We start from the raw sequence: 15340 nt of genomic DNA on the forward strand, positions 1-15340 counted from the left end.
GCATGTATACTGAGATGATGCAATATTAGCCTTTAATTGCATCACTTCACTGCATAAAAGCTGCAGTATCTGTAGCTGATTGGAGTTCGACAGTGTCTTTACATTTCGTTTTATGCTTATATAGGCTACTCAGTAATGCCTCGAACTTGTGTGAATAAAGCAGATAATTTCTGCTATATCTGCGGCGGAATAACTTTTATCTCACAAAAAAGGAAGATAACAGGAATGATTAAGAAAGCCTACAACTTGTATTTTGGCTGCAAGATAGGAGACCAGGACAAGAGCTGGGCACCACATATATGCTGCAATTCTTGTGGGACGGCACTGGAGCAATGGTTGAATGGAAAAAAGGCATCTATGCCTTTCGCTGTGCCAATGATTTGGAGAGAGCCAACAGATCATGTTCGTAATTGTTACTTTTGTATGGTGCCTCCAACAAACGGGCTAAATAAGAAGAAAAAGTTATCTGTGCACTATCCAAATATTCCATCGGCAATACGTCCAGTTCCTCATGGAGAGGGGCTACCAATTCCTAAAGCACCAGAATCCTTCGTGGTTGAGTCAAGTGAGGAAGAACCTGAAGCGTGTAGTCATCAACCGTCAACCTCACATGACCCAGACTTTCTTCCATCCACACCCACTGAACCACACCTCATTACACAAGTGGAATTGAGCGATCTTATCAGAGACCTGGATCTTCCCAAGAACAAGGCAGAGCTTTTGGGGTCAAGACTACAACAGTGCAATCTCCTAGCAAGTGATGTTCGTACATCTTTCATCGAATACAAGAGAAAAGCCAAGAGAAGCAAAACCGACACAAACTGAAGACAAAACTAGTGAGAATCCGAAGTATTAAAATGATTCAACTTAGCTTATGGCTATAATTTTTCTTGGTAATCCTATGTAATATATTATGCCATTTAGGCTTTGTTATGTAGTCAATATCACTTGCTTTATATTTGTGGAAAGACATCTATCTATATAATTATTGTGCATTATGTAGTCATTACGCCTATAGTAGAAAACTTTCCGTTTACAGAAAAACTAGAGCCAATTGACAAATTTCATAGTTATATTTGAACTCAGAATGTGAAATTCATTAAGAAATGGATCCTTTTGTTTCCAAAACTGGCAAAAAATAAAAATTTGTTGAACAGTGTAATTAATGTTTTGAATTTTATCCATTGGGCAATGGGAAGCCAGTGGAGGGATTGGCAGAGAGGGATGGAGGACACTGAGTGGAGGCCAGTGGAGGGATTGGCAGAGAGGGGTGGAGGACACTGAGTGGAAGCCAGTGGAGGGATTGGCAGAGAGGGATGGAGGACACTGAGTGGAGGCCAGTGGAGGGATTGGCAGAGAGGGGTGGCAGATATGGAGCAGTTACAGATATTTATTTCAGGTACTTGTATACCTGAAATAAATAAATAAAACCCTAACCCTCAAGGGGTGTACAATCTAAGGTCCCTAACTCACATTCATACATATACATACTAGGGCCAATTTAGACCGGAGCCAATTAAGCTACCAGCATGTCTTTGGAGTGTGGGAGGAAACCCACGCAGGCACAGGGAGATTATGAGAAAGGATAGAAACTAGGATTTTGATATGGATTGGGGAAATTGGAGGGGGGGGGATAAGACGATAAAAAACTGAGGGGAAAAGTTTTTTTTTTTTTTTTTGGCTAGAGTGGAGATGAATTTGAACATCTTGACAGGTTTTTATTGCCGTCTGTCCCAGGTAGGGAGATTTACTCTAAGTGTCCTGGTGACCGTCATCAAAGACAATCCTACATTTTGGGTTGGTCACCTGAAAAGGAGTGAGAGGGGAAGGGGAGACTTTCTGGCAGCAGCCAGGGATTCCCTCACTTTGAAAGGCTTTCTTCGCTTCCTGATCCATCTATGGGACAGGAAGTGAAGGGAAGTCACCCCAGTGGGACACATGACAAAGCTGACAGGTGGTATAACGCCCCTTTTATCCAAAATGAATAGTTTTGCCTTTAGTTCTGCTTAATTCTAGAGGGAAAACATTCAGTTTTGGATGGAGTGGAGGGGGATTAGAACACCTGTCAAGTTTTGTATTGCTGTCTGTGGCCCTGTTGGGGAGGGTCAGCCCATTTTTCCTGTTTTAGTTATGGAAAGTAAGAGACAATCCTATATTTTGGGTTGACGGAACAGGAATAGAGGGGTAATGCTGGTGACACCCTGTGATTCCCTCACTTTGGAGGGATTTCCTCTCACTTCCGGCTTGTGCTATGGGACAGGAAGTGAAGGGAAATCTCCCCAATGGGACACAGATGGCAAACGGAGGCTATAACCCTCCCTTACTATATCCAAAATGTCTAAAAAAAAAAAAAAAAAATTTGGCTATAGTTTTACTTCAAAATGAGCCTGGGAGGGCTTGGTTTGTACAATTGAAGGACTGTGTATGGCGCTTATTGTATAATCTCCATTATCCTAACTGTTATTTCTTGTTTTAGGTCCTACTCTGATCCAGACGCCTGAAAGAGGATGACACGGAACACAAGGCATGTGGAATGGAACACATTGGGTCTCAGTTGTTTTTACCAAAACTTTGGAAATATGTGCAATTTAAGTGACTTTGACCACAGAACTATCATTATTGCAAGACAGGTTGGTTGGGTTTTAATGCACCAGTCTCTAGGGTTTACAGAGTGGTGTAAGAAACAGAAAACCTCCAGTAAGTGACAGTTCTGTGGGTGAGAACCCCTGGTTAATGAGTAGAATGGCCAGACTTGAAGCTAGCAGTGCATGAGTGCTCAGGTACCTACCCTGTACAATGGGAGCCCTGAAGGGGGGCCCTGAGTGGTACAAAATGTCTGACTGAGGATGGGATACAGATGGGTTGTGCCCATGTCAATAATAGGAGCACACAGCAGTATCTTCCTGTCCTAAGACAAGTGGTAGAGGGTCCTCTTCACGGCAGAGGAGCCTGGAGTTTCCCCGCCGCGCGGCAGGGGGGCCTGGAGTTTCCCCGCCGCGCGGCAGGGGGGCCTGGAGTTTCCCCGCCGCGCGGCAGGGGGGCCTGGAGTTTCCCCGCCGCGCGGCAGGGGGGCCTGGAGTTTCCCCGCCGCGCGGCAGGGGGGCCTGGAGTTTCCCCGCCGCGCGGCAGGGGGGCCTGGAGTTTCCCCGCCGCGCGGCAGGGGGGCCTGGAGTTTCCCCGCCGCGCGGCAGGGGGGCCTGGAGTTTCCCCGCCGCGCGGCAGGGGGGCCTGGAGTTTCCCCGCCGCGCGGCAGGGGGGCCTGGAGTTTCCCCGCCGCGCGGCAGGGGGGCCTGGAGTTTCCCCGCCGCGCGGCAGGGGGGCCTGGAGTTTCCCCGCCGCGCGGCAGGGGGGCCTGGAGTTTCCCCGCCGCGCGGCAGGGGGGCCTGGAGTTTCCCCGCCGCGCGGCAGGGGGGCCTGGAGTTTCCCCGCCGCGCGGCAGGGGGGCCTGGAGTTTCCCCGCCGCGCGGCAGGGGGGCCTGGAGTTTCCCCGCCGCGCGGCAGGGGGGCCTGGAGTTTCCCCGCCGCGCGGCAGGGGGGCCTGGAGTTTCCCCGCCGCGCGGCAGGGGGGCCTGGAGTTTCCCCGCCGCGCCACCTGAAATTTTCAGTTGGTAACCTGCCTGCTGTACCCAAATGAAATTTGTCATCCACACACGCACAAATTAAGCTTTCTTTTGGTGGTATTTCATCGCCTCTGCCTTTTGGGGGGTTTTTTTGCACTATAAAAAAAACCAACAATTTTTAGAACAAAACTATTTTTGCCTTTTTGCTATTAAACCTGTCCAGTAATAAAATATAAAAAAAATAAGCTTTCGTTGTAAATTTAGGGTAAAATGTATTCTTCAGAACAAAATCCCAATACGTGTTAATTGGTTTTCATGAAAGTTGTAGCATTTAAAAATGGTGGTATATATTCTGGATTTTTTTTTTTTTTTTTTTACTAGTAATGGCGGCGATCAGCGACTTATTGCGGGACTGCCATGGGCATGCTGACACTGGGGGGGAACTGACTTGGTGTCACTGACATCCCCAGTGACACAAATACAGTGATCAGTGCTAATAAAAAGCACTGACACACTACTAATGGCACTGGACAGGAAGGGGTTAACATCTGAGGCAATCAAAAGGTTAACTGTGTGCACTTCACTCTAAGCACACTGCTTTGTATGGCTCTGATATTCAGAGCCATACAAAGCAGTGTGCAGGAGCTGATGGGAGATATCTGTGCTTATACACAGGTCTCTCCCCCGTCGGAGATACTCCGTAATCACCGGGTGCCAGCGAATAATCATTGGCCAGGACCTGGTGATTGACAGTCAAGGCCTCTAATGGCAGTGCGGGTAGGGCGTGCACGTGCCCTGTACCCTGAACTGTAAAATCCTGCATATTTATGTGATTTTGTGCACCCGTGCCGCCCTGTAGCAGTATTTCTGCTATAGGGGGTTGTGGAAGGGGTTAACCCAGGGGTGGGCAAACTTTTTGACTTGAGGGCCGCAATGGGTTCATATGTTGGACCCGGGGGCCGGACCAAGAGTACATGAATGATGTGTATGTGTCATCCATAGTAAGTATAGTAATATTCCCCCATAGTAAGCATAGTAATTCATCCCCCATAGTAATTCATCCCCCATAGTAATTCGTCCCCCATATAGCAATTCGTCCCCCATATAGCAATTCGTCCCCCCATATAGCAATTCGTCCCCCCATATAGCAATTCGTCCCCCCATATAGCAATTCGTCCCCCCATATAGCAATTCGTCCCCCCATATAGCAATTCGTCCCCCCATATAGCAATTCGTCCCCCCATATAGCAATTCGTCCCCCCACATAGCAATTCGTCCCCCCACATAGCAATTCGTCCCCCCACATAGCAATTCGTCCCCCCACATAGCAATTCATCCCCCCACATAGCAATTCATCCCCCCACATAGCAATTCATCCCCCCACATAGCAATTCATCCCCCCTATAGTAATTCATCCCCCATATTAAGTCCCCGAGTCCCCCCTGTGTCAATTCACTTACCTTTGCTCCGCGCGTTCCTCTTGTTCCTGCGCCGTTCGGTGTAGCATGAAAATCTGTCTCCCATGAGGATCTGTCCCCCTCGACGTATCTGCGCATGTGCCAGTTTCAGGCATTAGCAGCCGATCGGCGATCTCAGGCACATGCGCAGATACGTCGGGGGGGGGACAGATCCTCATAGGAAACAGGGCGGACTGTGAGAGGAGCCTAGCGGGAGCCTAGCTCCGCGGGCCGGATTAAAAGGTCCGCCGGGCCGTATACGGCCCGCGGGCCGTAGTTTGCCCATTGCTGGGTCAACCACTTGCCAACCGATGACGGCTACAGTATGGTTGTCCAGTTCTGGGAGGGCGTCATGACGTCCTCCCAGAACGTGCCCTCCCACGCGCCCCCAGCGATCTCCATGATTGCTGTGTTATATGGACACAGCTGATCATGTTATGTGGTAAAAGGCCAATCACAGCGTCCTTTTAACAATGTGATCAGCTGTGTCCAATGACACAGCAGATCACCAGAAAATGCAGATTCCGGTTATCGGCTGCACTTTACTCGCGTTGTCACAGCATGAGGAAAGTACTGGCGATAACCAGCAATTGTCAGAGGATGGATTGGCACTGATCATCAGTGCCTAAGCCTAGTAGTGCTGCCTATCGGTGCCCATCAGTGCCACCTCATCAGCGCACATCAGTGAAGGAGAAAAATTACCAGTTTGTAAAATTTTATAATTGAAACAAACTTTTTTCAAATTTTTTGTTCTGTTATAGTGCAAAAAAAACACCCAGCGGCGAGTAAATACCAGCAAAAAAAAAGCTTTGTGTGAAAAAAATTATAAACATTTCATATGGGTACAATGTTACATGACTGCGCAATTGTCATTCAAAGTGTGAACTGAAAGCTGAAAATTGGCCTAGGCAGGAAGGGGATATAAGTGCCTGGTGGTAGGCAAGGGGTTAAAGACCTTTAATCTACAATAAGCAGCCCATATGAAGTACTGGATGGCAGGAGTGATGCCCTTTAGGTTTTGAAGGAATCTTTTTTTTTTTTTTTTTTTTTTTTTTTTTTTTTTTTCCTTGGTAACTAGTCTGCATGGCTAAGGTCAGGGCTAAGAGGGTCTAATCGCCCTGGATGGACTCATCTGGAGAACTGAAGGGTGTGAATTCCTGTGCAGTATAAAGGTATGGGGTGGAGCGGTACCTTAGGTCTTGTATGTTTCATGAGAAATTTATTTGTAAATTCGCTTTGTTTTTCATTTTGCTGAAATTGTCAAGTCCTCAATTGCTTCTGTTTTTTCTTTTGCAAGTTCAATAAAGTTCTATGAAAGAAGTTACTTTGTCTCCTGTATGAATAATTTGTGGCACATGGCCATCTGGAAACAATTGGTTCACCCGGTGCTGAGCTGACTGCCTGCAGTCCAGTGTGTTTGGTTCCACAACAATACACTACAATGTAAACAATAGAGCGGAACCATATAGCCAATAGGCAGGCCAGCCTGTGCTCCGGAGGTTGTAGAATAGCTGCTGACCAGCTGGAATAGTGTGGAATGGGAGCTCTCGGGTGGTTGGTGGTCAGTCTGCACATGATCTGCAATGGGAACATGACATGGATCTAGAAAGAGCAGAGCAGCAGATGGCTGTGGAAGAGGCAATGGTGAGTCTCATCTGTGGGATCTGTCTCGGTTACTTGTACAATTTATTATATTATTATTAGACTATATAGCGCCAAAAAGTTTGCTTAGTGGGGGACAGAACATGAAAATACAATACACGAGGGGTTCGAGGGCCCTGCTCCTTGGAGCTTACAATCTAGGAGGGAGGGGATAGTGGTACAGGAGGAAATGGCTGTGGAGGAGATCAGCTGTTAGGTGAGGGTTTGTGCTGTAAAACTTTAGTGATGGTCTCTAATGTGTTCTCTAGCTTACAATGCAGGAGCTGCTAAAAACTGAGACCCCTGCCTGCTGTATTAATAGGAGACGTGTATGTGAAAGAGGCTGTCAATCCTTGAACCTCCTAAAAATGACTGTCATTCTGACCCCCTTACATAAACATTTAAGTCGCAGGCCCAGCAAAGAGGTGAAGGCTTCTGACTTTCCTGCTTTGCATACATCACAGGTGTCAAAATGGTGGCCCTCCAGCTGCTGCCAAACTACAAGTCCCATGAGGCATTGCAAGATTGACAGTTACAAGCATGACTCCCAAGGGAAGAGGCATGATGGGACTTGTAGTTTTGCAACAGCTGGAGGGCTGCTAGTTTGACACCCCTGGCATACATGTTTGGGTTGAAGATGCAGTTTGGCATGAGTCGTTCTGCCAGGTGACTAATATTTTCAATAGGACTTAACACGGAGTTGCACTGTCAAAAAAAAGTCAGCAGCTACAAAAACTAGCTGCTGACTTTTAAAAAAACAGCCACTTACCTGTCCCTCGGTCCCGTGGTGTCCCCCGCAGCCTGTTTCACCGGCCGTCCTGTATTCCAGGTGCCAGCATCTTCAGTGTGGGCACCCGGCTGTGATAGCTTGCGGCTTCACAGCCGGGTACCCACTGCGCATGTGCGAGTAGCGCTGCGCTTCATTAATGGTCCTGTAGTCTTCTGGGACCTGTCACAAAAGACTACAGGGAAGGACACCTTCCGATCGGACCGGAAGTGGGAACGGGTACCTGTCAGATTTGGGTGCCCGTCCCACAGAGGTGCCAATCCTTAATGGGGAGCGGGGGAACAGTCCTTAAAGCGGAACTTCCCCTTTTGGGTGGAGCTCCACTTTAAAGTGGAACTTCACTCTCTCAATCAACATTGACTACCTGGAATCCTTGTGCTGCTAGCATTAGTACAATTGTGTTCAAAATAACAGCAGTCAAACATCATTAACCAGATCAATTGCTGTTTTTGGTATAAATTATGTTTATGCATCGCAAATGTACTAATAGGTGTAGTAGAGTAATAAAAAACCAACAGTTGTGACATACATGCTCCTGATTCTACATAATTTAATCATTCATTGAAAGAGGTGTGTTCAAAGTAGTAGTAATGTGGCATTCAATTAGTGAGGTCAGTCTGAAAAAAGTCCTCATGCACACTGGACATTGTATTTGGCTTTTGGGGTTTTTTTCTACAGCCTATAAACCCCCCAGCATGTTATCCTAGGTGTCCATACACACATATTGTAATCAATGTTTTTTGGCTGGAAAAAAAAAACCCAGGAATAGTGGGTTTCTAGAGAGCATTTTTACAGCTGAAAAACGAGGCAAACCAGGGTTTCTAGATGTTTTTTTGACCATGCTAATACAAAAACTAACTCACATTCTTAATATGACTACACAGCAAACATTTCCAGTGTTATTAAAAAGTGCAGTGTGCATGGAGCCTCAGGGCGAAGGCAGCAAATGTACATACTGTGTAAATTGCATTTCTCTGAAAATCTGAGTAAAATGGGTCGTTCCAGTTCAGAAGAGCAGTGTACTGATTAGAGAGGGTAAAAACCAAGTTACACTTACGGTAACGTCTTTTCCAGGAGTCTTTCAGGCCAGCACTCTGAGAGACCTCGGCTCCTCCCCATCTGAGGAAACACCTCCACCTACAATAAAAAAGCTCCACTCCCCTCTGACCTCAGTTCTCCAAGCATCCTCCGGTCATCTGGGGAGACACAATGCGAGACAACATAATCATAATAAGCCATCTTCACATAACCAATATCAACAGTGGGTGGGAAACCGGTGCTGGCCTGAAAGACTCCTGGAAAAGACGTTACCGTAAGTGTAACTTGGTTTTTCCCCTACCGTCTTTCAGGCCAGCACTCTGAGAGGATAAGCGAGTACTCACCCTTCGGGCGGGCTAACTGCTTGTAAGACCTTACGACCAAAGTCCTGCTCCTGCACCGAGACCAGGTCCAGTCTGTAATGCTTGGCAAATGTGTCATAGCTGGACCATGTTGCCGCTCTGCAAATCTGCCCTGGGGAAACCCCTGCTAACTCTGCCTGGGTAGCCGCCACAGCTCGGGTGGAATGTGCCTTGATACCCTCCGGGACCTCCAGGCCTTCTGCCTGATATGCTCCTGTAATCGCCAGCCGCAGCCAGCTGGCCAGCGTCCTTCTAGACGCCTTCTTGCCTCTTCTAGCCCCCTTAAAAAAAACAAAAAGGGATTCGGTGCTTCTGAACTCCCTAGATTTCTCTAGATACTGGAGAACGCACCTTCTGACATCTAAACAGTGATACCTCTCCTGATCTACCCCCACCGGGTCAGGAAAAAATGAGGGAAGGACAATGTCCTGTTCCCTCTGGAAACTCCGAGCTACCTTCGGAATGAAGGACGGGTCTGGTCTGAAAACGATCCTGTCTGAAAAAATACGGAGATAGGGTGTTCTGATCGAGAGGGCCTCCATCTCACACACCCTCCTCGCCGTGGTAATCGCCACCAGAAAAGCAGTCTTAATGGTGAGCTCACCTATCGGACAGGACTCCAAGGGCTCGAATGGAGCCCTAGTCATCCCCCCGAGCACCTTGGCCAAATCCCACACTGGAAATGGTCTGGACCTCGGAGGCCTCTGCCTCACCAGAGCTTTGAAAAACCTACTCACCAACGCCTCCCTGGCCAGGGGCGTCTCCAAGAACACACTGAGGGCCGAGACCTGGCCCTTGAGCGTGCTGACAGACAATCCCTTGTCCGCTCCCGCCTGCAGGAATTCCAACACAGAAACCAAACTATGGGTTGCCACAGCTGTCCGGTCACACCAGGCTGTAAAGCAACCCCAGACCCTACCATAAATGGCCTGGGTCTCCTCCTTCCTACTGGCCAGTAATGTCGCCACCACCCTAGGCGAGAACCCCTTTTCTAAGAGGAGCTGCTGCTCAGAAACCAGGCCGTTAACCGCAATCTTCCTATGCTGGGGCAAAGAACCGGCCCCTGTGTTAACAAATCCACTCTTGGAGGCAGCTCCCAGGGTGGACGAGAGGCCAAACTCTTCAGGGTCGCAAACCACGCCCGCCGCGGCCAGAAGGGAGCTATCAGTATTAACGAGGTCCCCTCTGTCCTGAATTTCCTCAGGACCAGGGGGAGCAAAGGAACCGGGGGAAAGGCGTAACAAAGCCGGTAGTCCCACCTCTGACCTAATGCGTCCACCGCTCTGGACCCGTCCCAGCGGGATAGAGAGAAGAAATTTGGGACCTTGTTGTTCCTTCCGGAGGCAAAAAGGTCCACATCCGGGGATCCCCACCTTCGCACAATCTCCTGAAAGACATCGGGGTTCAAGGCCCATTCCGACTCCCTGAGCCGAGTCCTGCTCAGGAAGTCTGCCTTCTGGTTCAGCTCCCCCTTTAAGTGTATCGCAGACAGGGACGCCAAATTCAGTTCTGCCCAGGACAACAGTGTCGCCGCTAAGGCCCCGAGGGCCTTGCTCCGCGTCCCTCCCTGCCTGTTTATATAAGCCACTGCCGTGGCATTGTCCGTCAGGACACGCACGTGCCGGCCCCTGACCTCCGCCTGGAAGGAGTGCAGAGCCTCCCACACTGCCCTCAATTCCTTCCAATTCGAGGATTTGTCCTTCTGCCCTAAGGACCATTCCCCCTGAGTCACCAAATTTCCCAGGTGGGCTCCCCAGCCCCTGGCGCTGGCATCCGTAGTGACCTCCGCGGAAATCGGAAAGCACCACAACAGCCCCTGAGTTATGCTGGACGATCTCCTCCACCACCATAGAGACCTTTTCACACTGGGGGGCACCAAGACCCTGCGTTCTAGGGAGTGACACTTCCTGTCCCAAACCCTCAGGATCCACAACTGGAGGGGACGCATATGCAGACCTGCCCACTGAACTGCCGGAATGGACGCTGTCAGCAATCCAAGTACCGACATGGCCTGTCTTATGGACATCGACCTGCTCCCCTGCAGTAATCTGACTCCGGCCTCCAACTTGGTGACCTTTTCCAAAGTCAGGCTGGTCTTTTGGTCTACCGAGTCTAGAGTGTAGCCCAAGTAAATCACCTTCTGAGAAGGCACCAGGCAGGACTTCTCCAGATTCAAAACCCACCCCAAGCTTTCCAGATGGTTCCTCACTATAACCAGGTCTTGCCGTAAGTGAGCCTCTGAATCTGCGAAGAGCAGCAAATCGTCCAGATAGGCCACCACTGAAATCCCCCTCAAGCGGATAGAAATCAGTGCCTCCGACAGAACCTTGGTGAATACTCTTGGCGAGGAGGAAAGGCCGAATGGAAGAGCCCTGAACTGCCAGTGTCGAATTCCTTCCTCCCCCCCCACTGCCAACCTGAGGAACCTCTGAGAGGCTTCCGCCACGGGCACGTGTAGGTAGGCGTCCTTCAAGTCTATGGATGCCATGAATGCACCTGGTGGGATTAGGGACCTGATTGTAAAAATGGAATCCATGCGGAACCTCCGGTAACGTACTGACTTGTTCAAGGGTTTCAGGTTCAAAATCAGTCTGAACGCCCCAGACGGCTTTTGAACCACAAACACATGGGAATAAACTCCCTTCCCTCGCTCCGCTACCGGAACCCTGGAGATGACCCCCTGGGACTCCAGAATCTCCAAAGCGCCCACCAGAGCCGCGTCCTTCGTCGGATCCCTTGGACGGGTCGTCACTAGAAAAGTCTCAGGTGGCAGTCTCAGAAATTCTAACCGGTAACCCCTTCGGATGACATCCAAAATGAAGGGGCTGGTGACCACGGCTTCCCACTGTGGGAGGAATGCCGCCAATCTTCCCCCCACAGGAGGAACCAAGTCACCTTGGTTTTTGGGGCTGCTCAGGAGGGCGAAAAATCGCCCCCCCTCTTCCCCTACCTCTCTGTCCAGCCGACCTACCCTGACCAGGCGGTCGCAGGCTCAGCCTCTTTGCCGGGCGGGCCTTCCGTGTCCCCCCCTCCTGCATTTTCCTCTTGAGGGGGAAGGACTTTTTCCTATCAGCTGTCCGGTCCAATAATTCCTCCAACCCCGGGCCGAACAGACAGTCTCCTGTGAGGGGGATGCCGCATAACCTAACTTTTGAAGTGATGTCCCCCTGCCATGTCTTTAGCCACAGCGCCCTTCTGGCTGAATTGGTCAGGGCAGCAGACCTGGCCCCCAATCTCACCGACTCTGCGGAAGCATCCGCAATATACCCCACTCCTTGCAAAAGGGTCTCAAAAGAGGCCAAGATTTTTTCCTTGGGAGAGTCTGCCACAATATGGGCCTGTAATTGCGTAAGCCAATACTCTAAGTTCCTGGCTACCACTGTCGTAGCCATGGCCGGTTTCAGGTTGTACAGGGTCGAGTCCCAGGCCTTCCTAAGGAGAGACTCTGCCCTTCTGTCCAATAAGTCCGGTAAGACCCCCATGTCCTCAAACGCTAGGTCAGTTCTCCTGGTTGTTTGGGAAAAGGCCGCGTCTAGCCTGGGGCTCTTGTTCCAGACCGCCTCCGGGTCTTCCGAAAACGGAAACCTCCTCCTCAACGCTTTTGAGAAGAACGGTTTCCTTTCCGGGTCTTGCCACTCCTTCTTAATCGTGTCTACCAAAATGTCATGCACAGGAAACATTCTGTGCTGGTGCTCCTCCAATCCCTGATACATTTGGTCGTGGAGAGATAAGGCCTTAACCTCCTCCTTAATGTCCAGGGTTTCGTATATAGCCCCCAGGAGCTCATCAACCTCCTCTAGGGTCAACTTATACCGGGAGGGGCCCCTCCCTTCCTCTGAGGGACCCTCACCCGCTGATTCCTCCTCAGACTGGGAGTCCCCCACTGGTTCCTCCCCAGTCATAAGGGGTTCCCGACGACTCACCGAAGCCACCTGGGGGGGGGGGGGAAGTGTAGGTAATGGGAGGGCAAACCTCTCCATGAGGGACTTGAAGGAGTCGAAGGTGGTAGCCAACTCCTTCACTGACCTAGCTAGGTCCCCCTGTTCCGGCTTCTCCTCCCTCACCAACCCCTGTATACATGGGCCACAAAGAACCTTTCGCCAAGATTCTTTTAGAACTTCCTTACAGGAAGGGCATCTCCGCTTGGGCTCCTGGTGCCTAAGTTTAGCTCGGGCCTTGCCCTGCAAGACACAAAAGAAAAGGGGGGGGGGGGAAGCCCAATCAGTCCGACACTAAACACCCCCCCCCCCTGCTTCCCGGCAGAGCAACAAGGGCCTGAAAAACCGCAGACCCCTTGCCCTACCTTCTGCTAGGGGCCCACAGGTAGGGGAGGCCTCACTGAGGCACCTTACCTGCGACTGGCTGGTGCTGGCATCTCCTGGTCCCGGTGCCTCCGACATCCCGTACCGGAGGGTGGTCGCCTGGTGCAGGTCTGTCCCCCAGACCGCTGTGCACCGCACCGCCACATTCGAATTTCGCGCCGCCGTGGTGTGAAGGCCGCGACCGGAAGCGGAAGTCGCGGCCCTGGGCGAAGCCCCGCCCCTTCCGCCGGAAACCGCCGTCTCCCGACGTCCGGCCCGGCAAAGCCCTCAGACCGCCAGCATGGGAAGGAGCGGAACTCCCCCCGATCCTCCCCAGACCTCACCACGGCCACCCCGACACCCCCCCTCGCCGGAGGGGGCCGGGGGGCGAAGAGCAGGTAAGTGCCCTGTCCCGTCCCCCGGGATGCACTCTCACTGCTGGCAGCCTGCCCTGGGAGGATATGCAGCCGGACACTCCGGCCTTCACTCCCGGCTGCGTCGGGCCTCACAGCCGGCTATCCGGCCCTCGGCTCCCCTATCGTCCTCCTGCGCCTCCTCGTGTCTCCCCACCGGAGGAAACACCTGAACTGAGGTCAGAGGGGAGTGGAGCTTTTTTATTGTAGGTGGAGGTGTTTCCTCAGATGGGGAGGAGCCGAGGTCTCTCAGAGTGCTGGCCTGAAAGACGGTAGGGGAAAACATGAAGTGCAGAACTGAAAGGCTACTCGGCTAAAATGATCTCAAATGCTTTAAAATGGCAACCAAAACCAGAAAGACGTGGAAGAATACGGAAAACTACCATTCGAATGTATCGAAGAATAGCCACAATGGCAAAGACTCAGCCAACGATTAGTTCCAGGGTGATCAAAGAAGGTCTAAATATCCTATGAGTACTGCTACACTTAGAAGGTGCCTATGTGAAGCCAAGCTATCTGCAAGAAGCCCCAACGAAGGTCCCACTGTTGAAAAAAAGACTTGCTGAACAGGTGACAATTTGCCAAAGAACACGACTGGCCTAAAGAGAAATGGCGCAACATTTTGTAGTATGATGAATGCAATATTTTTCTTTTTGGGTGTAGGGGCTGCAGACATTTTCAGACAACTCCCAAACACTGAATTCGGGCCATTGTACACTGAAGCATGGTGGTGCAAGCATCATAATATGGGGATGTTTCTCATACTACGGTGTTGGGCCTATTTTTCGCATACCAGGGATCATGGATCAGTTTGAATACATCAAAATACTTGAAGTCGTGTTGCCTTATGCCAAAGAGGAAATGCCCTTTGAAATGGGTACAGGTATCCCTCGCTTAACGACAGAGTTGAGTTCCGGGAGACAGGTTAAGTGAGTTTGGTTGTTAAATGAGAAATTTAGTATGTACATTACAATATTCAGAACAAAGAACTACACAAAGGAAACCCCAAGTTGATAACTTTGCTTTTATTTGCAAGTATGGTAGCACCTAGGTTGAACATCAGAGAAACAGCAATGCCTAGGGTGGCTAAGAATGGCAGGCAACACCATGCACATACTGTACAGTACTGCCCATACAATATAGTACATACTGAAGACAATACAGTACTCGCCAAGAAATCTGGAATTTGTGGAATAAAAGAAGCCACCATAGGCCAGAAAAGACACCCTAGGCCACAAACAAGCTTCACAAGAAGATCCACCATAGGCTGCACTTACGTTCAGTTTCTCCATCATAATTCCCCCAGCAGGGCTGCAAGTCCAAACGGATCGTAAGTCTGAGGAAATGAAATTGAATCCGGTCATAAGGCTGAGTTGAAAAAAATGGTCGTAAGTGCGAAAATCCATTAAATGGGTAGGTCATTGAGCGAGGGATACCTGTATTTCAAAAAGACAACCCCAAACACACCAGCAAGTGAGCAGCATCTTAGTTCTAGACCAATAAGATGAAGGTTGTGGAGTGGCCAGCCCAATCCTCGGACCTTAATCCAGCATCTTGGTTCCAGACCAACAAGATGAACGTTATGGAGTGGCCAGCCCAATCCTTGGACCTTAATCCAGCATCTTGGTTCCAGACCAACAAGATGAACGTTATGGAGTGGCCAGCCCAATCCTCGGACCTTAATCCAATAGAAAACCTGTGCGGTGACATCAAGAATGCTGTTTCTGAGGTAAAACCAAGAAATGCAGAGGAATTGTGGAATGTAGTGCAATCAACCAGAA

At 50.2% G+C, this 15340-nt stretch overlaps 1 protein-coding gene across 1 annotated transcript; it reads right to left on the reverse strand.

Moving 5' to 3' along the window:
* Window positions 1–11624: 11624 nt before the first annotated feature.
* LOC149458537 (uncharacterized) lies at window positions 11625–13829 on the reverse strand. Its single transcript, XM_089682120.1, has 2 exons — window positions 13198–13829; window positions 11625–13026 (listed from the first exon to the last, which is right to left on the reverse strand). Exons 1-2 carry the CDS (start codon window positions 13243–13245, stop codon window positions 11737–11739), a joined length of 1338 nt encoding a protein of 445 aa, XP_089538246.1. The 5' UTR covers window positions 13246–13829; the 3' UTR covers window positions 11625–11736.
* Between the last annotated feature and the right edge of the window lie 1511 nt (window positions 13830–15340).

The sequence above is a fragment of the Staurois parvus genome, unplaced genomic scaffold, assembly GCF_062004578.1.
Source record: "Staurois parvus isolate SC_StPar_1 unplaced genomic scaffold, SC_StPar_1.0 ptg000285l, whole genome shotgun sequence".
Lineage (NCBI taxonomy): Eukaryota > Metazoa > Chordata > Amphibia > Anura > Ranidae > Staurois > Staurois parvus.